Source organism: Hirundo rustica, chromosome 9, assembly GCF_015227805.2.
Source record: "Hirundo rustica isolate bHirRus1 chromosome 9, bHirRus1.pri.v3, whole genome shotgun sequence".
Lineage (NCBI taxonomy): Eukaryota > Metazoa > Chordata > Aves > Passeriformes > Hirundinidae > Hirundo > Hirundo rustica.
This window is the reverse complement of record NC_053458.1, coordinates 5,558,581-5,584,650: the sequence shown is the minus strand read 5'-3', so window position 1 is coordinate 5,584,650 and position 26,070 is coordinate 5,558,581. Positions and strand designations below refer to the sequence as shown.

At 41.8% G+C, this 26,070-nt stretch overlaps 1 protein-coding gene across 1 annotated transcript in view; it reads right to left on the bottom strand.

The window, feature by feature from the left end:
- SLC1A7 (solute carrier family 1 member 7) overlaps window positions 1-26,070 on the bottom strand; it is a 48,135-nt gene continuing 22,065 nt past the window's right edge. The window contains exons 4-11 of the mRNA XM_040072803.1: window positions 21,442-21,484; window positions 20,449-20,668; window positions 18,059-18,158; window positions 16,619-16,852; window positions 9,591-9,785; window positions 6,362-6,496; window positions 2,354-2,453; window positions 1-237 (exon numbers count right to left, since the gene is read on the bottom strand). Of these exons, the coding sequence (XP_039928737.1) occupies window positions 1-237; window positions 2,354-2,453; window positions 6,362-6,496; window positions 9,591-9,785; window positions 16,619-16,852; window positions 18,059-18,158; window positions 20,449-20,668; window positions 21,442-21,484 (1,264 nt within the window). The remainder of the gene's footprint in view (window positions 238-2,353; window positions 2,454-6,361; window positions 6,497-9,590; window positions 9,786-16,618; window positions 16,853-18,058; window positions 18,159-20,448; window positions 20,669-21,441; window positions 21,485-26,070) is intronic.

Genomic DNA, 26,070 nt, shown 5'->3' with positions numbered 1-26,070 from the left:
TCACACATTTGTTTCTAGTTCATTTATTTCAATAGTGCAGTGGTCTTTACTGTTGGATTTCTTAGTGTGATTCTCCACTGGAGTTTCTTCTTGCTCCACTTGTATGGGTATATGGTGCTGCAACCCTTTCACTGTTTCTGGTCCACGAGATTCATTCATGGTCTTCACACAGCCATTTCTCTGGTAAGCCACAATCTGATGGATGTTAATAGGCTTAGTTTCACAGATCAATGGCACCTATGTGAAAAGCATTAAGATCTGGAATACTGCCAGTGATTGGTGTATACAACAGGAAGGGAATTTTTACTTGGAAAGCCTGTGAGCTGCTTTACATTCACCAGGATTAGCTAGAGCCTCCATAGACTTCCAGAAGCTGTTTCTCATATACCCTAAGGCATCTTTGCACCGTCTGCATGAAGCGAAGGAGTCTGTGTAAAAATGCAAATTCTGTCACAACTCTGATTGAACTTACACTCGTGGTAACAGCTGCCTGCCATTGGTAAAGTGATACAAGTCGGGTAAATAGAGACCAGAATTCCAGGGCTCACTTCAAAAGGTACAGACTCTCAATGGGCACTGTGCTGAGCTCTGGGCAGTGCTTGCTCTTGGGTGCAATTCAATAGCACAATAAACCATTCGTTGTTGCCTTATGCCTTTCTTCCAGCCTAATAAAATAACACCTGTCTCCTCAGTTTGCTCTGTTTTGAAAGAAATAAAGGGGATTTTATTAACTGATTCATAAATTCAATACTGAAGTGTTCTTTAAATCAAACCAGATTCTGATGGGGAAAGTAAGACGTAAATACTGGCAAAGAAAGGAGGTGGGCTTGCAGCTGAGAAAATATGGCCTTTAGGTATATATTACTAGCTGCACAAAATATGCAGCCAAAATGTATGGCAGACTAGCAGTATATTTTAATACCATTACAGAGCATGATTCAAAGAAAAATCTCATCACAGATGACTAAGTAATCCCTCAGGAGGGATTTTCTATTACTGCAACATCTCTTCTTAAGTTCTGACTGCGTTCTAAATACAGCAGTGAAATGTCAGGGGGCCTGTGTTATGCAGGAGCTCAGCCTACACTTCTGGCTTTGTAATGGATGACCTACCTTACCCATAGGTTGTGTTTTAGGGGGTTTGTAGGTAGCTGCATGTGTAGCCCCTGTAGTCAGGCCTAATCCTGTCATCAGTATTTACTGCATTTGCTAATTACCTCAGAGGACACTGCCTGTCTTTCTACATACAGCTTAAAAGAGCAGGAAATTTAGATGAATGTTGCAGGAGGGTATGAGAATGGGACTGAGCACAAAATCATAGAATGAGAGAAATAATGATAGAAACAATTTGCCATTTGTGTGGGATACTACAGATGATGCACAGAAATGAAACATGTCTTGTGAAGATTAGACCTGATGAAGAAATGTTCCTGCATGAATTATTCTGTCTTTGTGGAAGAAAGGTAGTGAGAGTCTGCCATGAGCTAAAATGGTGAGAGATTAGCACCTCCAAATCTAATGTGCTCATGGAATTAGGAATCTCCTTTGTCAAGGATTGAAGGAAGGACATGAGGAGTTCCTGTTACAAGGAAAGACTGAATGATGCATGCCAAAGAGGAAGGAGAAAATGCATGATGAAGGAGTGGTAATGCAAAATGAAGGAGTGGAAGGAGGCAGGGGCAGAATACAGAGGTATGTGTGCTCTGTGAAATAAGATAACAGAGGAGGAGAAACAATGATGTAAGGAAGGACTTGTATTAAATGTAGAAACCATGAACATGTCTGAGAATGGAGTCTAGAATGGAGTGATGTTCTTGTTGCTTATGCTAGTCTGGAAAGAAAATTATTACAAGGGTGGCTTCAGATTATGCTGACTCAGGGGCTTGCAATGCCCAGGGCAGTTGCTTTTGATGTGAGCTCATTGATTACACATCTGCACTCTCATAGATACCTTTACCTCCCACTACACACAGGTCGTCAAGGACACCTGTCACCCTTCTCTGTTGCTGGTCACACTGCTAGCCGGACAAATTAGTGGCCAGTCAGAACCTGGGTGCCAAGTGTGGGACTCAGTGCCAGCATCTCATGCGTTTGCAGGACAGAGCGGCTGCTTCTGCCGCTCCCATCCCCAGTGTGCCAGGCACAGCTGCCTTGCAAACTCTGAGCTCCAGTGGCTTTTCACATGACCTCATGGAAAAAGATCCCTCCACCCCATGTGCTAAGCTACCCTTTGCCCAATTCTGTCCTTTCTTTGAAACACCTTTTATAAGCTGGAGGAACCAAAAGTGGGAGCTTGCAGGTTTTTTGCCATAGTACAGCGCACCCCGGCACACCCCCATTCACAGCGTGGTTACCTCATCACCATCCTTGATAAACTCCTTCCGGCAGATGTGGGCCATGATCCCAGCAGCCAGCGCATCCCCCAGGACATTGATCATTGTTCTAAACCTGTCTCTGGAAAATGAAACAGTAATGGTAAGTTGTTGCCTCTTTGGGTAAATTCCTGTGCCTCTATCAGCCATAGTTATGGCTGAAGTCTATTTTTGCTGGATTTATGAGCTAAAATGTTTAGAAATGTTCAGAAGTTTGGTATCAGGCATCCATTAGTTATTGAGCAGCTCGGCTGGGTTTTCCAGCCTTTTCTGAGCTTGGTGTGCTGTGCTGCCATACGCTTGATTGTGTAACTGAGCCAAGTGGGGCAGCTGTGTCCCCCTAGAGATGCAAGCTGAATCAGCACTGAAAAGGTGGAACTGCACATCACACCTGCATTTCTGTCCCAGTTTATATATTAAGGTCCAGCAATACGGCCTGATTCGGAGACTGGTGCTGCAAATGTCTGAATTCAATAAAAGCAGAGGTCCCTTACATTAGTGATCATGGTACCCATCTCAGCAACCAAAGTGCTACTTAAGAAGATTATTGTATTGGTAGAATGGGCAGGATGCAATCAAAATAATTCAGAAGATTACTATGCAACTACGCTCACAAATCAAGCAGCCACTGACTGTATTTAAGTAATGTTCATTCCTGTAAAACCTGTGGTGACTTTGGCTCTTATGCTGGCTATGCAGTAGCTCTTAAAGACTTAATTTTTAGTTACCTTTTGCAATTTAAATTTGTATGCTTGACAGTATTTTGTATATATATAGTTTAACTATTTTTCATTTATTCACTTATGGGATTGCTTCCCTGTTTACACCTTTTACCCACTGTATAAAAAATAAATCTGTTAAAATACAAATCTTAAATAGACAGAAGTAACTGGCTGTGAAAGACAAATGTTACACTTGAATCATCCTAGAACCTATTAGTTAAAATAGATGAGACTTCAAATAGATGATATAGCTTCTAAGTCTGAAATACATCACGTCTTTTCCAAGAAAAATATTTACATCTGAAACTCTGTCATATTAGTAACTTAATTTATAAATGTACGTTATAAAATGGAGGTTCAGAAATCTCCAGATGTTTGGCTTATTAAAGTTAGTGGTGGTCCAATATCAACACTGCCCAAATTTCTGATCCTGTATCTTAATATAGAAAGGAATTGAAACTCTGCACTGAATTTTTTTTTCCAGATATTTTAGGCAGGTACTCAGTGCATATAAATGTTTATGCAGTTGCCTGCTTACTTATCATGAAAACTCCTGCATGAAAGCTTATTTATGTGTGGAGTTACCCAAATTGTATGTGCAACAGCGAGCAACTTCAGCAACAATATTCCACAGCCTACACCTAGACGTGATTGTTGACTCCGTGACCCAGTCCTACACTTGTTTGCTCAGTCCGTTTTTTTTAGATTTCTACTGTTCTGATTTTGAGTTTTTGCCTTGAAGAAAAATTTCCACAAGAACATGTTAAACAGGGGGGAAAAAAAGCAGTTACAGTATATACTGAAAGAAGTTCCAGTTACACACTGACTTCTTTCCTTCTTGTTTATCTAATAGTGATTCTTGGAAAGATACTCAGTGTTGTGAATTTTGGATTGTGCACCAAGTCAGCTGTGGTAGAGAAGAAGTTGTATGAGCAGAGCTCAAGAGTTTGAGCTCCCTTTTGAGCTCTGATTAGCATCTTTTCAGGAGGGTTTTTCCAAGGAAACGGTGCTCCACACTGAAACTCTTAAGAAGAGGAGTTGTTGCTGGCATGTTGTTTGACCAATTGTGTTCCATGTTCTGAGTGAATGGAGCAGTCTTCACTGCGCATGAGAACCGCAACACGCACCACTGACATTTCTCCACTGAGAGGCCAACCTGCTGCTGGTGGCATTTCTCAGTGCAAATGTGGGAGTCAGTGGGATTTGGGGTGTAGATGAAATCATTAAAGGTGCAAAACTTTGACCTTGTGTTTGATAAATGAGCTGGGAAACATTTTGATGTTCTTCTTTATGTCTCTAAGCACTAGCTAAAGGTTTGGAGGTCACATACACGTTATGGGTACCTAAGAGAGTTGTAATACCTGCAGTGCATTGTAATGGGTATTTCAGCCTCGTGAGATCATCTAACCAGCCTTCTTTAAGCATTCTTCATGCTTCAGTACTTCCAAAACTAATACTGAAAATATTCATCGTGTCAACCATGTTGACACTTTGCATCTGCAGGCTCTTGAAACCACCAAGTGCTGAAATACACAAATATGCTTTTTTGTTTGAAAGGTCATCTGCAAAAGACAGAAAATTGGGTCTATTCCTTACTCACTTTTTAATACCATCTGGAACTATAGCCTGAAAAGTCTTTTCTCTGTTGTTTTGAAATGTTGTGTAAGACAAAAAGAAGAATAATTCCCATGTACAGTGGAAGGCTTACTGGAAAAACAATGAAATGTTGATGTTGCAAGAGCTGGACAAAAACTGAGCAATATAGAGGGAAAAGGCTTTTGTAATACAGTCTTAAACTATTCATACAACACAAGATTCATGTGTTCATGCTATTAATGCTAATAATAATAGTGTTATTCTATTACACTAGACAGGAAATATTTTTTCTCACAATTCTTTGTACAAAAAATAGGTGGCTAAAAGTTGAAAAAAATAGGATATATAACAGAATTTACTTGTAACACATTTTTACCCAGAACCCTTATGTAATGAAACTCCCTATTTTAAAGGAGATATATTTTATGTAGCTTAAATAAAAATAATTTGGACATTTCCTTGTGTATGCATATACAAGTTACACAGTTAATTGACATGCTAATGAGCTAGGGACCAGTATTTTATGATTCATCTCCCCAGACTATTCAAAATTGATTGATTTATTGGCATTTACATAAAAGTTGAGAGTTCGAATAAACCACTCCTTATGAATTTTTAAAGTGACTCTTCTCATGGGTGACACAAATCCCTTTCATTCCGAGTGTGTTAAATTTCAGCCCCTGCCTGTGCTGTTAAATCCCCCGTGATTGGGGATGCTGCAAAGTGTCCTCTCTGCAGAACAGCTGCACTTGCAAAACTGGGGGCTGCAAGCAGCTGCTGCCTATTTAGCACTGACATCAGAGAGCACAGAATCACCAGCAGGAAGACACTGTTGGTGCCAGCCCTCAGGCTGCGTGCATTGGGCCTGCAGCAGCAGTAGCCGTACACCGCCCACACCACCACCGTGCTGGGCACAGGGGTGCCAGTGGTGGCTGTAGTACTTGCTGGCTTTAGCAGTGGCTCAGGCCTCTTGCAGAGTGCTTCACTACACTGAGATGATGGCCTTGAAATGTCAGTGGGCTGATAAGTAGAGTGCAGGCAGACCATGTTTCCTAAGAATGCTGGCCCCTTATCCTTGCCCAAGGCGAGGTGCCAGAGTTGCCCCTTAAGCACATTTTTCTGGTCCAACCTTCAAACTTGTCTTGAAGATCATCATCCAACCTGGCTAGGTGCAGCCACTTCCATTGCCTGACTATCCTTGTAGATAAAAGTAGTTCTTAAGGTTTTTTGGGATCTGAGTTGAGGTAGGTACTTTGCTCTACTTCTTCATTCTCCCTCCCCACGAATGTCAAGATTGATCAATGTCCTCTTCTGGACAATCTTATCTATGTTAAAAGCTGCTGTGGTGACCTTTTCAGCTCTGGTTTTAGACTAAATGGACTCCACTTCTTCAGCCTTTCTATGCAAGGCATATTTCCAAGATTCATCTAGACTCCCTCATTTATCTGTCTTTTTCAATATAATATCCACATCAGCAAAGTTTTTAATCTAAGACCACATTAATACCATTTCAAATTACATAACCACTTCCTTTGCCTTAGATAGACAGACAGATAGATAGATAGACAGATAGATAGATAGATAGATATCTGTATTACTGTACCCCTGGAGACCATTTAACTTTTTAGCAAAGTTGCCACCACGGAAGCCTCACGAGCTTTGTGTTACTTACAGTGCCCAGTCGACGGCAATAATCAACGTGATGTCGTCTGTTGGGAGCCCCACCGAGGTGAGAACAATGACCATGGTCACCAGGCCAGCTTGGGGGATGCCTGCAGCACCTATGCTGGCAGCTGTTGCTGTGATGCTTTAACAATGAAAGAAAGGAATAAGCTTGACTTTCTGGAAGAAACCACACCATATTTCTAAACCATGCTCTTACACAAGCCGCTGCATAGAAGTGCCAATGTTTTGTGGACAGAATCCAGCAAGAACAGGCCAAGCTGTCAGTCCAGGGCTAAATTCTCACCCTCAGCCTTTGCAGCCTTGGCACTGGGGGGTCAGTTCTGTTCTCTCTCAGTATCAGAGATGCAGAGCAGAGGGGCCAGCCGGGCTGTGGGCTGAGTTCTGCCAGCTTCTCGTGGGTCACGGCACCACCCAGCTCTGTGTGTCAGGAGTCTGGCAGCTCCACTCATTGCTGTTCTCCTTGGCAGCTGAGCTCCCAGACACCTCTGGATCTCCATGGGCAGCTCCTGTGCCAGGCAAAGCCACGGCTGGCCCTGCCTGGGGCCTTCACTGTCAATCCATCTCAAGGGTTAGGCCAAGGGTAAAGAGACTGGGCCAGAGGTGAAGCCCTTGTACAGCACATGGCTTTGCATACTTGGATCTAAGTATGAAGCAAGCATGAATGTGACTGTACATGTTCAGTTTCTGGAAAGTATTTTTACTTGACCTTCATACCATTTTTTAAGCCGGGCAAGCAGAAACGAATGGGAGACCAGGGCAAGAGTAGACTTGGCAGGCTTAACATTTTTTTCATAATGTCATTTTTAAGGGAGGGATTTAATTCCTTTTTCCAAGAGCAAAAGTGACTGGATGTCATTCATTTCCACCCAAATAGCAACTTCCAAGAGCTAGGCCAACCAGCAGAAAGACAAAGAGCAAATATTGACAGTTGTAAAAGGATGACAGAAAGCATTTACACTGATAATCCTCTGCATTCATCAGTCAAGAATGTCAGAGCTTTGGCAAGCAGTTTAGTCTCATTAACCTATTATGGAAAATGAGGGTAAGTGTATTCACCCATATGGAAACTGAAACACAGGGATATCCAGTCCCTTGCTTACAGCTGTACAGTGTACCAGTACAGCAGCAGCAGTATTTCTTCCTAGAGCCCTTTCTTTAAATAAAAATAAAAAAAAATACATTTAGCATGTGGATATGATAAGGATAAAATTACATTTCGCAAAAGTTAACTTGTGTAGCATCCTAATTACATTGTAATAGAGCATAGATAGGAAGGGACAGGACAGAAGATCAGTAGCTGAGGAAGAGATAACTGTAATGAACATTAAAAGGATTTCCAGTTAGTTCTATGAACTGGCTGACCAGGACTGCTTCTGCCTCCTACATCTGGCCACAAAGTCTTGGGACTTGAGAGTAAAACAGGAATGTATAACCAGGATTTTACAAGCAAGCTCATCTGCTATTCCATTTCTCCTTTACTTTAACGTAGATGTTTCTTTCTGTAAGATGATCAATTGATAGAAATAGGATCTTTACTCTCTTTCTCTGCTATGTCAATGTTTACATTGATAAGAACTATTAACCTGGCTTTCACAAACTGTGAGCAAAGTAGATTATTTGTCTAACAATTGTTTTTCCCTCTGGCAAAAATATCTTGGCATTCAGAATTATCTGAATTTTAAATCACCATGTCCTAAAGTATCAAGATCTGGAGTAGGTTTGGCCTATAGAATGCAGTTAGAATTTGGATTATGTCATTGACAGTACTGTGTCCACCATGATTCGCTGTTTGAACTTCCTCATTTGTGAGTATTTTTATTTTTCTTCTTTTCTTGGATTTTTTACAATCTTTACTTGTATTTTCAGTCTACTGTTTTAATTCTGTCTGGTTCTTATGTACTTTCACTTAATGTGGGGGGTAAAAGAGATAAAACAGGGTTCTGGTAAGAAAAAGTTAGAGCTTACATTCTTTCCATTTACTATCTTCCTCCTTCATTTTTAGAATTACTCTACTTCAAAGTGTGTGTAATGTCTGCTCATGCTCTGGGCCATATTTTAGCATCACATGCTAAAAAAATCTTAAAAGTCCAAATCACAAAAGATTAAATTTTAGCACAGGCTCCGTCCAACAGTTTTGAAAAAGAGTGGAAGCCTGAAGCAACAGCTCATATGGGCACAATTTATTTCTTCTTTTTGTAGTCCAACCAGGTCTTGCCAGAAGCCCATTAGCAAACCTCAGCTGTCATCTGGGGTTGGTTTCAGGACTCTCATCTTCTTGTCATGAAGGTTTTCGGGTCCAGCAGAAGATGGGCAAGGCCCAGCAGTGTCAACGGGGCAGTGATGAGGTCAATGGGTGGGTAGTTAAGCAGATCTCAAATTTATTGCACAAAACTCTGACTATGAGGAATGTTTTTATAATCATTTGTTCCCTGCTGGAAACCTGCAGGTTTCAGTCCCTGAGGAATTCTTTGGCAGTCACTGGAGTTATTCTGGCAGTAAGTGTTCAGCTGGATCTTTCAGACTTGGATCCATTACAGACCTTTCAAGGATGGAGTACACAGCTATAACACTCTCTACCCACTGAGAGTATGGTTGTTTATGGAGCTTTCTGCTTTAACAAGCAGCAGAGAAGACAATTTAAAAACATCTGAGTGATCTCATGTTTGTGAAAACCTGCCCTGATAGTAGCATCTGTCTTCCTTCCCTCTGCCCCTAATCCTGCAAGAGCTTCCCAGCACACACTATGCCCCGTTACTTGATATAAGATTTCCAGTTTTGCAACTTTTTAACCTTTTCCTTTCACTTGAAGACACAATTCAGACTTCAAGTTGAAAACAGCTGTGAAATTTATAATAATTTAAACACCAACAATAATGAAATATTCCAATTCTAGAAGTGACCAATGGGTTGCCTAAAAGCAAAAACTAGACAGTTATCCTCAAACAGAAGCACATTTCCTGGCGTCCACATGCATCTATTGACCAGGACCACTACAATTTCCCTTTTAGCAGTCCCTGATCTCCTGTTACTTGGAAACAACCCTTCTATGAGGGCTGCATCCTTTGATAACAGCAAAGATGAGTTTTCTTCTTGCTACATACGTGAGTCGTTCCTCAGACTCAACAAAATGTTGACCCTGATGGGTCCAGCTGAGCTGATTCCATGACTCTGCGCAGACCTGCCAAACCCCAGCGCGCGGTTCGTGTGGTTTGTACCTTATGGTAATGATCTGCCCAAAGTCCAGCTCGTAGTTGTTCACTTGGGCGATGAAGATGGCGGCCACGGCCTCGTACAGCGCCGTCCCGTCCATGTTGATGGTGGCTCCCACGGGCAGCACGAACCGCGCGATCCTCCTGTCCACGTGGTTGTTCTCCAGCAAGCACTTGAAAGTGATAGGCAGGGTGGCTGAGCTGCACAACAGCACAGAAAGCGCACATTGGATTATTTTTGTTTCTAGGGGATGGATGGGTTGTAGCAAACCTTGTCCTGGCAGGGGAAGTTTCACATGACCATCCCAGCTTCTCGCTGCTCGCTCTGCACGTGACTCACTTGCCAGGTAACTCACTCTGCTCGATGGAGGATAAAGGCAGTTACACATGTAAATGTTGCAGTTAGTGCTAATTTTGCTCCCCGAAGTTGGAAATACTTTTCTCTTTCCCTGTTTCAGAAGCAAAGGACAGAAGTCCCACAGAGACAGTGTTGTACACTCAAATGCAAGAAAAGGGAACAACACCCTGTGCAGCTTATTACTAAAATCTCTGAAAACTGTTTTACACTCATGATTTCTAAAAATGTTTCCTTCCAGGCCTACCTCATATGTAAACAATTTTTTATTTCTGTGAGGGGTTAGACAAAGATCTTATCAACAGCAGCCTGAAAATAAAAGATGCAGACAAAACGTCTGTACTTAGGAATATAAAATCCCATTTTCTCCGTGGGACAGATCTGCCCACATCCCTTGTCTGATCTTATAAAAACCACATAACTGCGGGTCATATAATATTGTGTATATATGTAAATGAAATGTGTCTGGAATAGAATAGAATGGTATAAGATCGTTTGACAGGTATTCATTTTAAATTGAGCTTGATACCCTAAAAAATACTTCTGATTTTGTTTTCATTAACTGAGACAATTAACAAAACACTATAATGGCCATATATTTTCTCATTTTTTATAAGAGGCGCATATTTTTAAATACTAATACACTGAAAAATATTTATTTGTGTATTTTATCAGCCTTTTGGTAACATTCTGCATTTTACCATGCGGTGTCTCATTCACTGATGCCATGAATAATGAGACTGCATTCAAATGAGCTAGGGGATATTTTTTATGGCACATCAGTTTGTATGGAAAATAAGTAACACATCTGAAAAAAATACACAAATCACAAAGTATTTTCCTTGTTATTATGCCAATTTTAATGCACTGCTCACTATCTGAGACTGTTTAAATAGATGTAATATAGCAAACTTCTTCAAAATTATTCCAAAGTTACCTCTTAAAAAAGATGGTAATAGGGGAAATATTGGTATGTCCTGTGATTTACATGCCCTGAGACAGGGAACCCAGGTGTCTTCCTCTGGTTTGGCAGCTCAGATTGCTCTGTCACCGTGTGTAGTGACCCTCACATCACAATGTGGCTCCAGTACCTAAATCTTAAAGTGACCATTAGCTGTTCTCAATTGAAGATAACACATTGGATCTGCAAATTCTTTCTCAGTTGTTGCAAATGTCCTATAAAAGCACATTTTATAGGGGGGATTCCAAAAACTCTGGTATCACAACCCCAAGTTTGCAGGAATGCCTAAGCAAAATGTTTCCATGAATAGGAGTTGTCATTTTGTATTTTTGCAAGCTGTTGTTCGAGGAAAGTAACCGTGTTTGGAAAGCAAAAGTAACTTCCTGCCATGGAAACACAAAAGAAAAAAAAAGACAAGGCTATGTTTTCAGTATGATATCTCTGTTTTCTATAACTTTATGAAGTCTGACTGCTGAATGATTTACTACGAGCTGGCAGTCACTGCCTGAAAATCCAGACCAAAGTCTTTCTCTAGATATGTAAATATGCTGGAAAGGCAAGAAAGCAATGGAAATCTGATTACCTCCTGTAACTGGGGTACATTAAACTTTTAAATTCAGGCAGTCCTAGTATTTAATCAGTATTTACTTTGAAAAACAAACACAGCAAAGCCTAACCCCATAATCCCCAAGCTGTTCATGAGATGTCATTTCTGTCTTGGGCATGCTTGTCAATTTTCATTCAGTCATTTGTGAATGACTGAAATTCTCTGCCTCTTGTTTACCATCATATGTTCAGCAAAGAAGAGGCTGTGGCTCACAAATAATGTAGAACTGGAAGCCCTGGGAGTAGCTGCAACTAGGAGCAGATTCAGCAGCATTTCTAGATGCTCTGACTAGAGGCTTCTCCAAGAAAAAAATGTTTAACTCATTGTCTCCCTTTTCTGCAGCTACTCAGTTTTGGAGAGTTACTTGTTTCTAAAGACAGTCTTCCCTCAGACATTTGGCTTTTCTGTAACAAAACCCTGTCTAATTTCTTTGGGTGGAAATGAGGACAAAAAGGAATCTTACAAGTCTTTGCCCACACTCTGACATCAGAATATTAAACCTAAGTGTCTGCCTGTTCTGAGGGCAGAGAGCTGAGCTGCCAAATGTGCAAATTTTAGCTGATTAACATGTTACAATTTGGTTGAGACGTGAAACATATTGTGCAAAACAGTCTCATAATACCAATGGCACAACCAGCAAAAACTGTATCTATTTCCATTGCTGTAAATAGATTTTGTGACACAGGTTTTGAAAAATTCAAATTTTAAAATTATGCACTCTCTCACAGTTAGGTGTATCTTTCATTTGAATTTTATGCTAACAGAAGTAAAATTTCTAAAGGCACATAACACATTGGACTTGTTGTTTGTTAAATAGTACAATAATAAAGAAAATAGTCAGAATGTAAGTGCAATGATGATGAAAAACATGCAAGATATTGAAAGAAAACAGATTTCCAGATTCTTGTACTTTCTTAGATGGGCAACATTGTCTCACTCAAATTTATAACACTGCATCTTGGAGTTAGTAGGATGTGTCTCCTACCTACTCCTGCTGAAAGACTTTCCAGAACTCTCTGCTCAGATGAGAAATTTAATTTATGATCTAGAGGTAGTCTTCTCAATTCAGACTAAATTTGCTTTTATGTGCTTTCTGTATTTCTCCTTGCACAATCAGCTGTTGCGACACATAATGTTAAAAATCAGCTTTGTCCTCTCTCAGCCAGGATTGACCCAATCAGACCTTTTAACCTCTCACTTACAAGATTGCTACTTTGCATCCCTGATTACCCTTTCAGCAATTGCTTCATAGAAATCAACTTAGCCTGAATACAGCTGACAAAAGTTATGTGGAACATCCTAGAAGAGGTTGTCCAATGATGTTTCATTTTTACTCATATTGTATCATCTGGCACACACCAGAAAAATATGTCTTATTTAAGGTTTTGGCTACTGAGGGCTCTCAGGAGGCAAAGGGAAGAAAACAAACAAAAAAAAGGGTCCTACTGTAGTTTTGGAGTAATATTAATAGATCATTTCAATATTATAAAAGACAATATCAAATAATTTGTCTTGTTTGTCTTTCTAGTTAAACCAGGTGAAGGTTGTTTTCTTGAAAGCTACTTTTATCTAGCGTTAAACAGTGGAGCAGTAACATTAAAGCCTGATGTTTAATATTTATTGCGAGGAAAAAAATACTCTAAAGCACTGATCTTAATCTGTTAAGTCTTTTAGAAACTGAGCCAAAACTTTCAGCTGAGAGGTATCTTCTCCCAACATTAACTCTAATAATTAAAAATACATTTTCAGAGTCTTATCTCAACTTTGGGATAAAATGCTGCAGCTGCAGAGACTGAGCATAAGCTAATGCTGGCCCAGGCCAAGCTCTTACTAGTGAGAGCCACAAAGGCAGCCAGTCACTGTGGAAGAGCAGCTGTTCAGCCCGCTCTGTTTATCTTATCATTCACATGCATTTTGATATTAGCTCAAAAAAATCAGCAAACTGATCTCATCTCCCCTTTCTAAATCTGCCTTTAATTTACACCGTGCTATAGCCAAGATCTCGGTGTTTCATAAGCCGCAAAACCCTTGAAAAACTCATGGTTTATAATTTGTCTTCAGAGAAGATGAAAATTGCTGCTTTTGATGGGATGTACTGCTGAAAAGATGCTGCTTTAATTCATTAATGATATGGAACGTTGACCTAGAAAAACAAAATTCCCTCTTGCCGTTGGAATGAGGAAAGCTAAAATCAAGAAGTATTTTGCTTGCTGGCCAAATTCAGTGTGGTAAGAGGTGACAAGATCAGGGGCAGTGTGAGGGGAAGAAAGCAGAGTCAGAAATCCCCAAGTGTGCAGCCTGGACACCCCAGAGCAGGGTGGGCAAGGGCAGCACGTGCTGAGCACCTCTCAGTGATGCAGGAAAAGGAGCTGTGCAGTCATTTGTGTCCTGAAGGATGCACCAGAGGAAAAATACCTGCTTTTCTTCCCCTGCCTCTCCACTGATTTTAGGGCAGACTAAAATATTACTGTGGTTGGCATTTCTGGAGAAGTAAAAGGGGTCTGAGAATGGGGTGTAGAGCCTTTCACTAAAGGGAAATGAGCAGAGGTAATGTTGAGATTCAGTAAAATCCTTGCCATCAGATGGCTCCTTTGTGGCTTTCAGGTTCTCCTGTTTTATATTCTTGGGCTTTGTAAACGATACTGTTTTTGCTTCTTGTAGTTTGGCCTTTAGCTTTAAAAACAAGCTTTCCACAGGTGCGGAGTATCTGCAATGAGTATCAGCACACTGACTCGTGGTTTTCTTTCTATCTTTAGATGTAGACCTGAACCAACACAGAAACATCTCCAAGAAACACATCAGTATTCTTAAAATCAACTCTTTGTTCTCCTCTAGGAGGACCTGAAAATCCAATACCCATATGACAAGTGTTATGTAATGCCCCTGTGGCAAGTCTTATTTAACCAAATACAGATGTGTTGACTGTCAGAAGACGTAGCTCCCCTGTCCAGCCCCAGTTATTTGTGCATGTTCTTTTGGCAACAGCTCAGTTATGTGCAGTATCCATTCCTTTCAGTGTAATGAAGGTGAAAAGTTCAGCTATCTCTAGACAAGACACTGTGATTTGAGCGGAAAAACATTGGAAACTGTGTTTGGCCAGTGTTGGATTTGCAAAATACACACACTCTTAAGGAGGGACAAACAGCTAAATCCAAAAATGTCCAAGGCCCAAATCCATATGTTCAGAGCCTTCCCCTAGGACCCTCCTTAAATCTGGTGGTACTTCAGCTTCTGTCAATAAAGGTACTACATCTGGTAGCAAGTCCTGCTAGTGCTTCTGGTGCAGACTGAGCTGCCAGCTGGTGCCAGAGCTGTGTTCCCAAACCACACCCTCTCTGGGCCTGTGAGTGATTATTCCTTGCCCAGCTGAAGGGAGAAAGTGCTGTCTCAAAGCACCTGATACCCCCAGAGACAGAATCTTGTCTGAGATCAGAGGCCAGGACAATCAAAGTCAGCACAGGTTTAAGAGAAAGCTGAATTCCCTGTGTATTCCCCACTGTCAGAGGGCACTGTCACACCAGCTTGTAGGGGTAAGGAAATGGGGCTGAAAAAAACCTCAAGTAAGAATTGGTTTCCCTTAAAGAGGATCAGCAGAGACAGACACCTCTCTCTCATCAGTTTCCAGACCAGTAAAGGACTCCTAAATTGGTGATAAAACCAAAATACAATGCTGATGCATAATATGGAATATTAAGAAAAGTAATGATTTTGAAATTATGGAATACCTACTGATCTTGTAAGTCTTTATTAAACTTCCCCTGTTAATGGTATCTCTACTCATGAAAAAGTTGGATTTTTTTTTCTAAAAAGAGAAATACTCAGATTTTTAGTAAAAGCTCTTTCTAGAAAAAAACAAACAAACAAACCAACCAAACAAAAAACCCCACCAAAACCAACAAACAAAAAAACCCCCCCATGAACCAGAGAATGAAAGGAATGGTCCAGATTAAAAAGCAGAGTTGTCAGCAATAGAGTTTTCAGGAAAAGAATTCCTAGAGAAGCAGGACAGATAGTCAAGTGTGTCAAATGTGAGCCTGATGAGCCTTTTCCAACATTAACATCTTTGAGTGCAAAATTCTCACCTTACTTGAATCTGGGGATGTGGTGACATCTCAAGCTACAAACTTTTTATGTTCTGTTAAAAAAGATTTCCTTAATTATTTAAGCTTAATTAGAGTTTAAGCACCACCAGCAAGTAATTTTTCTTGTGTTTGTTTCTCAGCATGCTGCTCTTTATAGGTCATTTTGGAGCAAACTATTATATACAAAAACACCTTGTAAAATGTCACAGTGGAAACCTTCTGAAATAATAATTCTCTCCTCCCCCTTCTTTTAATCTTCTACCTTCCTTCAGCCAAGATGTCATGAAACTGTGTTGTCATATTGGCTACACAGAAATGTTATTTTAATTGTCATTTTTTGTATCTGCTCCATGCGAGGCAATTCCAGCCCTTTCAAGCACATCTCATGCGCCATTTTATCCGTGTTGGGAGGCATTTTCATAGCCTGTTCACAAGCTGCTTCCCATTTTCACTGTACCTTTGTTCAGCTATGGTTAAAACTCATTGTACATCTTCCCTAAAAAGGGTGCAAAAAATACTATTCCTTGAGCACAACAAGTAAATACTTTCCCAGTGCTGGACAATAGCTTGCAACCACAGTTCTTTTGTTAATGTACCAAGAGACAAAGATGAGTGGAAAGGATAAAATTTTTCCACATGACTGAATTAGGGGGTTCCCCACTAATAATAAAAGTGAAGTCTGGACAAACTGCATGTCCCTCATATACATTAACTTTGTAGAAGCACAGTATTTTTTATATGGAAAAAGAACTTATTTCCTTTCTAATCCTCTACAACAAAAATGTTTTGTCCAATATTTTTTAAACCAAGGGAAAACAATGTGACAAATATTATTGTCCAGTGGCTCCCACACAACTTCCAAATGTTGAGACACGTTTTTTAAATTTATACCAGTGAATTGGACAGAGACCATTGTTCAGATACAGATATATCTGCTCTGCTACAGCAATAGTGTGCTCTTCCCAAGAGGTAGCTGTAGTAAGGATCTAGCAAGAACTTTACTGGATCTGTCTAGAAACTCTGTAATACCTGGAGGATGTGGCCAGAGCAATGAGCAAGGCTTGAAGGATCCCTCTGATGAAGACAATGGGATTCTTCTTGGTGATGAAGAAGTACATCATTGGCAGAATAAACAGGCCGTGCACCACCAGGCCACACACCACCGTAATGGCATAGAAACCCAGCTTCTTCCCAATGGCCGAGGGGTCATCCATTTCTAAGATTTTGCCAGCTATTAGGAACACAATTCCAAATGGAAAATACCTGAGCAAAAAGAAAGAGAGTCATTATTAGGAGGCACATGGCAAGAGCTGGCAGCTCCTTCCAGGGGCAGTAACAGCACTGTCTGGGTTTGGCTGTTCTGTCTCCACACCAGAGGAGGATGCCCAGAGCTCTGGGATGAACATTTTTTAATGTTTTTTCAGCTGAGGTTATGGTGCTGGCATGGAGCAACTTTAAAATGTTTTGGTTCCTCTGGCAGCTCTGACTTTTTAGCTTTAGGCAGGTAAATTACTGGGAAGAGGGGGAAATGAATCCTAAGCTCCTCTCATGTGTTTGTGCTCATGTAAGCTGTTCATGGATTTTCATTGGAAGCTCTTAAGTAAACGTTTATGTTGCCTTTGGAAGACAGAGGAGAAACACCAACATGCATTAGACATGCTCTTGGACTGCCTGGGGGTATGATTTGGGGCAGAACAATTGTTAGTTTCTGAATCCACTCTGGACAGGTGCTTTATCAAAACCGTTGTGCTTCTGTGTGCAGCTGCATACAAAGTCATGGATGCCAAAAAGCTTTAGATTAAAAAAAAAAAAAAAAAAATCTGGGAGCATTCAGCCATCTTCCACTTGCAGCTGTGCCATCTCCAGAGACTTGACATTACTTCCTCATTTTTCCAGAAATAAACTACCTCCTTTGACATATTCCCTGACCCAGCTCAGTCAGGTTGGACCACGTAGCTGGAAAGAGAGGCTGAGTGCTGGTTCCCTGCCCCACATCAGGATGAGCCACACTGGGGAACATCCTGAACGGGGCAGAAGGTGCTAAGCTGATAGCTCTTCTTGTTGGCAGCCACCTGCTGTTCCTCTGCTCTTTGGGGCAGGTGTGCTGGCACGTCTGGCTGGGTCTGCAGCAGTGCTGCAAGGGATGGAAGTACCAGCTAGAGCATCCCATCCTGCTTCTCCCTTGTGTGGGCTGGGATCCCTCTTGGCGTGTAGAGCACACCCCACCCAGCTACAGCATGTTCTGTTATTTGGGACTAACATGGAGGGTGTCCCATCAAAAGGATGGTGCAGACCGGGGACAGATGTATGTGCATCCTCAAATGCTGAGGCCTTGCAAAACTAATGGCTGTTCACCCTCACTTATTTCCCTGGAAATAATTTTGTGAGATTCCTGTGCATTTTCTGCTGTTGAAATGTTCTTACTCTTTTTAAAAACATACTGATTTTCTTAGTAAAACAGTTACTTACCAAACAGCAACCGCCACTATCTTCATGACAGATTCGTTCAAACACTGGCAAAAGCTGACCAAAGGGACTCCGCTGTTCCCCATTCTTCCCAGCATTATACCTGCAATCAAAGCATTTGGCTTCAGTTTCTCAGGTGTATTCACACAGCCCCAGGGAATTTCAGCGGTGCTTTCCCTCCCTGCTGAAACTCCAAGCCCCCTGGTAGCAGGGCTGTGTCCTTAACCATCAGTCATAGAGCCCTGTGAGGGATTTACCTGCTCTGAGTGATCTGTGGAAGACAAACTGAGAAGCATTTCCTAGTGAAGGAATCTGTCTCTACCTACAGCCAAGCAGCACCAACGAGGACTTGGGAGGCAAAGCCAGGTTTTGGGGTTTGCTCTGGTAATGGGGAATTAGTAATGAATCCTCTGTCAAATTTTTAGGTTTCTGTAGGTTTCTGTCTACATGATAATAATTAACCTTTATAATCAGTCAGGCTTTGCAGTTTTGGGGGAGGTAAGGAAATGCAGATTCATAGGGAGAAAGAACAAATTGCTGTAGAGACTAACCAATAAAGAAGAAAGCAAATAAAACCCATGTATGTGCCCCCATTGCTTAGAAGGGAATTAAATACAGCTCTGGGATGTGTCATCTAACCATATATTCTCCAGACATTGTTAGTTTTCACTAATGCCTATAAATAGATGACATTTTCCTATAGTTAATTATCCTCCCTGAAAGGATTATAAGTTTCTCAAGGAAGCACTTCAAACACTGGCTGCGCCGGGGGAGTTTGCCTTCGAGGGGAGCTGCCTGGGGAAGCAGGGGCTGGCAGTGGGGTGTGTGCTGCTGCTTGCTCTGCATGTGCCGTGTCCTTGTTTAAGCAGGAGCCCGGCTCTGTCCCTTGGAGCCCATGGCCCGGAGCCACGTCTCAGGCAGCGCCTCTTCCAGGGCCATCCCCAGCTGCTTTCAGCTGCCTCATCCAGGGATTTCACAATAGCAGCGCTCCAAAATGTGAGCTTGAAAGCCTGTTAGAATTCATCTAAGCCATAACTTTCAGGTCAGAAGACAACGCTCTTTCATTAAGCTGTTTCAATGCTCCCGTTTTTGGGGTGTGGGAGGGGGATGAAGACAGCAATAAATGCTTGACTGCATCCTTTATTCAAAACAAGAGCCTGAAATAGTCCCTGGTGATGACAGTTATGGAGGGTTTGGTGTCTCAGGTTTGTTGGTGGCTGATACAGCCAGAGGTGACCCAGAGGTGACAATCCTGGTACTGTTCTGTTTTCACCAGCCAGAACAAACCAGCTCTCACCTTCCACCTCTCAAACCCCGGGCCAGCAAGACTGAGGGGCTCGGTAAAAGTCGTACATTCGGTTCTGGGCAGACAATGAATGATCTTCTGTTCTCAGAAGCATAAAATTGCCCTTGGTCCTAATAAGTAGATGTAATTAATTCATTCATATCCAGTAGGTTTTGAGTGGAATAGTATTTGCAGTGATGTTGTACTTTGGGAATAGGCTATAAAATACTACAAATTGGGAGACAGCCAGTTTCCAGCAGGGTTGTACAGGGAATACCACCCACTGGAAAAGCTAAAAAAACCCAGAGATAATTCCAGGTTTGAATCTTGACCCCTTGTGCTGGTATGAACCGTAATATAATAAATACAGTCAAAGATGTTTTATGGAACTACCTTGGCTGACCGGATTAACTTCCAAGAATAAATTTACATAAGGAAAATTTGATCAGCATTTTCTTATAAAAGTCATCAGAACTTCATGATTAACTCAGAAATGTTTGTTTAAATTTCTTCTTTCAAATCCACAAATGTAATATAATACAACATGGCACCAATGAGTCCTTCCAGCAGGTTAAACTAACTAAATAAGCCAGACAGAAGCTCTTACTCAGGCAAGCTACTAGGTGGTATGTAACTACCTTCATTGCAGGATACCAAAAATAAAATCAAGAGGTTTCAATCAAAAAAGGAATATCCGCAGATTTAAAACTCATAAAACAATATGGGTTGGCATACTGGTAGAGGGACCATGGGTCTGATCTGGTGGTAATTCCTACCTCCTCTGAGCATACTGTGCAAGATTGTCTTACAGTCAGCAAAAGATGGGTCATGAATAAAAGCTCTATACAGTTGGGAAAAAAATAAAATAAAAATATTGTAAGTGAATGCACAGAAAACAACTCCATGGAACAAAAGTCATCAAGGAGTTTGAAAATTTGTCTTTGAAAGGGTCGGGGAGCAGCTCTGGAACAGCCTTGCCTTTTCCCCCACAAAGTTTAAATAGAAGCAGTTAAAAAAGCTGAGTCAAGAAACCAAGCTACCCAACCCAAATCCTTTTCTCTTAAATGGACCCTTGGATTATTACAAACCAAACATGTCTGAAACCTACCCATGGTGGCAGAGAATATCACAATCCCAAGCACATTCATGCCATCACTAGCACCTGGCTCTGATTTGTAAATCACTTCAGGAGGGGGGGTGATATCCAAGGCAAAATTCTGGACGTTGGATCCGTTCTCGTCCTGGACTCCGTATATTATAATGCGACGAGTGGTGCTTTCAGGAGATGCTTTGTTCGATTTAATGATGGGAATACTCCTGGTGCGATACTGAAAGAAAACAAAGCAGTTTTTATTACAATATCCCAGCAGGAATTAATAGTTGAATGAGACCTCCTAAGTGCTCCTTTTCAACAATGCTGCATGTTGAAAGGACAGGCAGGAAAGGGAGAGTGAACACTCATGTCCCTATCTGATAAAATCTGTAAAAACAGTTGAATTTTTGGAAAAGCATAAAACCACCAGACTTTCCTGTAATCAGACCCTGGTGCAGCAAACACTTTACCTCCTGACAGAGCTACTTTCCTGTAAGACATAATTAGGAATGACTCCCAGGAGGTTCTGAGTGCCCTTGTCTTTGTGAGGTTCCCATGAAATATTCCCCCAGGTGAAATAAATACAGCCATGCCTCAGTCAGAACTTTTAGGTGAGCTCTTCTTGCCAAATTCCAACCTGAGGAATTAGATTCTTCCCCAGACATTCTTTTGTTGCTTTAATTGAATAGGGTATTCTGTTCTTCCTTTATGTGGTATTGCTGGGTGCTCTTAAATATATTCCAGCTCTCCTCAGGGGGATGTGGAGCTGACATAGGTGTGCATATCTATTCTCTAGTCACACTAGAGAGCACTTGATCCCTGTTTTGCCTTCAGAGACCAGCTGCTGAGGCTAATGGAATGGGACTCATTCATTCCTAAATGCTGAAGGTACTGACAGTGTCTGCAGTCATATGCCATGTCTGTATCTGGGTTGTGTTTTATGAAAGTACATGTTTTATATAATACTGGCTCATATCTTTCATCAGTAAAAGGAATATAGCCACTTACCTGCTTGAATGTGGCCTCAACAAGATTGGCTGGAAACATGTTCCTAAAAATGAACAAATAGAAGAATAATTTCTGTGGAATTGAAACCAACTTCTTTTTCCTGTGTGTTGAGTCTGCCATGATAAATCAGTTCTTTGCCCTGCTGGAGAGCAGGGGCTGGGCAGGTGCAGAGGATGCCACTCTCTCCCCCTGTGCCATACAGCTGTGCCTGGCTGAGCACGGCTCAACAGAGAGACAGCTCCTCAGGACCGAAGTTTTGGGACTTTCCAAACTCCTGGGGGGAGACCCAGGAGCTCTGGCTGCAGATTCTGGCTCTGCCACAGTCTCCATGTTGTAACTGCTGTGACATAATTGCTATGATTCCCTTCCCCATCTGCTGACTGGGGGTTGAATATTCTTTTATTCCATATTTTGTCTTCCCTACGTGCATAATGAGCTATTCAAGACAGTCAGGGATGTATTCCTGAGATCTCTGGGTGCTCTAATCTACTGTGGCACTTTTAAGTACTCCTGTGCTAATTCATTAACTGAACTACATTTTCATCATTAAAATTGCAAGTAACGTATGCTTTGCAGTGGTTTGGTGAGGAACAGTTTGCTTTTCAGAAAGAGAATCTCATTCCTGATTAAAAGAGTTGAGATTAGAGCTGTACAGTGCTGAATTTTATTTTGTTCTGCGGCTTCAGAACCTGAATGAGGCCAGTGGCTTCATCTTTGCTGGCAGCTGAGCTGCAGAAGAAGGCAATGACCCAACACTGAGATTGCAGGGAGGCCGAGAGATTTCTAATTCCAAAAGGGACTCTTTTTGTCACCTTTTCTGACTTTCTGTGAACATTTCACTCACTCTGTAATATTTCACACAATTTTATTCCGAGCTAATTTACAACTTCAGTTTGAGCTGGATACTACTTTGCAGAAAGACATTCAATCCTAATTTGAAATGGAGAGCACACCCTCTACAGGCTTCAAAGAGGAATCATAGTATAATTGGGAAAAAACAGCTAAAAGTCATGCATTTCCATGCAGCCTTTAGGAATCAGGATTTGTATGATGATTCTAATAGGATCGTTTTCAGGAGTGATTTATTTCCAACCCTGAGCTTCTGGAACTTGGTGCAGAAGACAGTGACAGTCTATGACCCAATTGTCTTCTTTCATATACTCATATTCATGCAAAGAGAAACTCCTGAGTTCTCCAACAAAATGACTTCTAATTCAAAGTCCTGCTTAAACCCCAAGACAGGTTAACACTCAAATCTATGTGAAAAGCCTATTCTCCATTCCAAAGAGAACTGCTGTGTGCATGGACAGTTAAATGCATGCTGAACCAGAGATGTTTTCCAGAGCTGCTTTCCTCTCTGCAGCAGCAGCAGCAGCAGCAGCAGCAGCAGCAGCAGCAGCAGCAGCAGCAGCACATACTTGTTGCTAATGGAGTCACTGTGCAGCACTGGCTTAGAAAACTTGAATTTTTTTCTACTTTAAGTGATCATAACATGATATTTTGGTCACACCTAAAAGTATGAGGTAAATTCTACATCAGTAGCATCAATCACTGAAAGCAATTGCTACAAAGAGGTAATTAATTATTGTTTTTTGGGAGAACTGTGGGAGAAAAAATTTAATTAAGTGATAGTAGTACTGCGTAATGATTGAAGCAGAAGACTGAACATGAGAGGGACTTGTTAGCCTGCTGCTTGAGAGCAGATGAGTCTCAAAGGCATTGGATTGTCTCTGCTGACTGTCCATGAAGCTGCTGATTCTCTGGTTCAAATGTCAAATGTGCAGCCAAAGCAAGTGACGGACAAGAGGCAGCTGTGCATTCGTTCCCTGGCAGGTGCAGACAGCCCCTTCTGCCCGAGCCCTGGGGCTTGACTGGCACAGGGAACCAACTGAGGAACAGCGGCATGGAGCTGGGCCTGGGAGGGTGGAGAGGATGTTCATAGGAGAGGAAAGCGCTGGACAGTAAAGGGGGTTTCTGCTTTATTATGCCTCATAAGGGAATTCTGCTTCCAGATTGTTAAAGGCCTCATGAATATCCCGTTGTCTTTGTTTTGCGATTTGAGATGCTGGGCTGAAAGCTGCCACGGGAGTGCTCAGTGTGATGGCTGTGCTCTGACCGGCCATATGAATGTGAAATATTCTGAGAGCAGGGATCCACAGCTGTGAATATGCGCCTCACGTACGAGCTGTGGCTTTATGCAGAAACATGAATTTAATTGCTGATGATTTCCGCTTTCTCCCTCGTAGTCCTAATTAGTAGAATTAAGAAAAATTAAGACTGCTTGGGAAAGGAAGTATCATATGGTTAGTAGCTAGATTAAATGTTAGACAAATTTGTAGAGGATTAAAGCATTTTGTTTCTTTATCATTCTTTATCCTGCAGGAATTACAACTACCACTTAATACTAGATGCTGGAATTCTCCCAATGTTTTTTAATAAATTATGCACTGTGATCCAGTCTTTGAGACTAACCTTACCAAAGATATGCAATTTATCTGGTGAAAGGATGACCTGAATGTGTTTGCCAGAACCTCGGCTTATTTTTGTTTTAAGCTGGTTTACTTGGATTGAGAAAATCCAGTATTAGCCAAAATCAAGTTTTGTTAATTAAAAACATTTAAGAGAGCAATTGGTGGATGAGATCTTTAATGGACTAAAAACAAAAAAAAGAGAAAAAAGAATTGAACTGCCACCTAGAGATGGAAGGTGACCGGGAGAGTTTCTTGGTTCTGTCAGGCCTCTTCAGAAACGCTTCTTGCTTGAGGGGTATGTTTTGCTGCGCATTGGTATTTCCAGCCATGAGCTGGATGTTTAGAAATGGGAATGGTTCAGAACAAGAGACTGAAGGGACAGTGACCTGGAGGGTTTAGATTTTAGTATGGAACTGGCTTGGGGAGGGCTGGCTGGATCTCACAAGGCCCCTGGGATAGCCCTCCTGTGGGTCTCCTGCCTGCCACGCCTGAGTCCTGGGGAACGCTACGGAGTGGGAGCTTCAGTCTGGCTCAAAATCCAAACGTGCATTTGTCCGACAAAATTAATGCCAGAGTGTTGTAGTCTGTCCATCCCTGCCCACCTCTGTTCCAAGCACCCAGCCTGACACCAGACTGGCTCCTGCAGCTCTCCACGAGCTTTCCTGTGGCTCTGGATGAGATCCAGATGTACCCACGTGGATCTGGTCTCACTCAGAGTCATAAAGTGAGGCTGTGTCTCTGCTCAGGCACTGTGTTTATCACTGATGTACGCTGAGTTAAAGATTGCCAGCACTTACAAATGAGTGATTCAAACTGACCTCATCATTGCTGTCAGCACTATAAATACTCTTGTGTTTGTTCAATTAAGAAAGCCAAGCAGATAAAATACTTCTGAAGTTCCAGCATTGCTTGCAGATTGCTTACAAGACACAGGTCACAAAATAATAGGGGGGGAAACTTAACGTGATCTGGGATTCATTTCTCTAGCACAAGCAACGTTGTCTCTAATCTCAGTGGCTCAGTTCGGCATTCCTAGCAGAAATAATTTCACATAAGAGAGGGGAATTAAACCTACTGCGTAACAGTGACCGAGTCTGGTTTAAAACATAGATAAATTTAGGCATGAGACAAGGATATTGTTGTAAAACAGAAACTGAAGACATGGGCTTTCTGGTTACATAAAAAATTAACAGCTAAATACTACCTGCCCTGAGGAATAACATTTCCCAGGGCATCTTCTGCCTCAGGAACTGTGCCAGACAGAGCTGGAGTATTCAGCTGAGGCTAGAAGGGTGAATGAGCGTGAAACTTCAATATCAGCTCAGTGAACCCTCTACAGAGCTGAGCTACTGAGCCCCAGCTGGCAGAGCGGGCCTGGCCTGCATTTGTGTGACAGCAGCACACACACACATGTGACCTACTAATCACCATCTCTGAGTGATGCACAGCCTGCTGTGATGCACATCCTGCTGCATTCTATGAGCAGATTTTGGAGCCCTTCCCTAATTCTGCATGGGGTAGGAGAATTCAGATGTAGATGTATTGAATTAGGAACGTGTATGTACATTTAATATGAGACAACTATGGCAACATGTGTTCTGCACTTCGGTAGTCATGGATTTTGAGAAAATCCTAAAGACTTGAATACAGTGCAGGCAGCACCTGGTCTGAGCAGCAGGTCTGAGGGTGCAGCTTCCCATTAGACACAGGACAAATGAGCATCTTGCCAAAAGTGGAAGGTCCTCTTCCCTTCCCCATTGTCACCCAGCAACTGACCTATGAATTAACAGAGTGGATTGGTTTTGCTCCCCTAATTTCAGCTGCTTTAGGAAGCTGAATTGCATTAGGAAGCTATTCTTCAGCACTGCCCCCAGGATGTGGGAGCCGTCTTGTCTCTCTGGAAGGTGGCTGGCTCTGAGAAGCACAGCAGTGACACAAAGAGCAGCGCTGTTAAACTGCGTCACTGACTGAACTGTCCAGGGAACATGAGCGTGCAGCTACTTGGACAGCTCGTTTCACATCTCCTGGGTAACTTCTGTTAGAAATAACAGGCCAGATTCTGGTTTCAGTAATGCTACTGAATATCTGAAATACTCATTCTGAGTCCTGATCACAGTGTCATTAACTCAAAGCATTCAGCTTTTGCAGATCCTTTCAG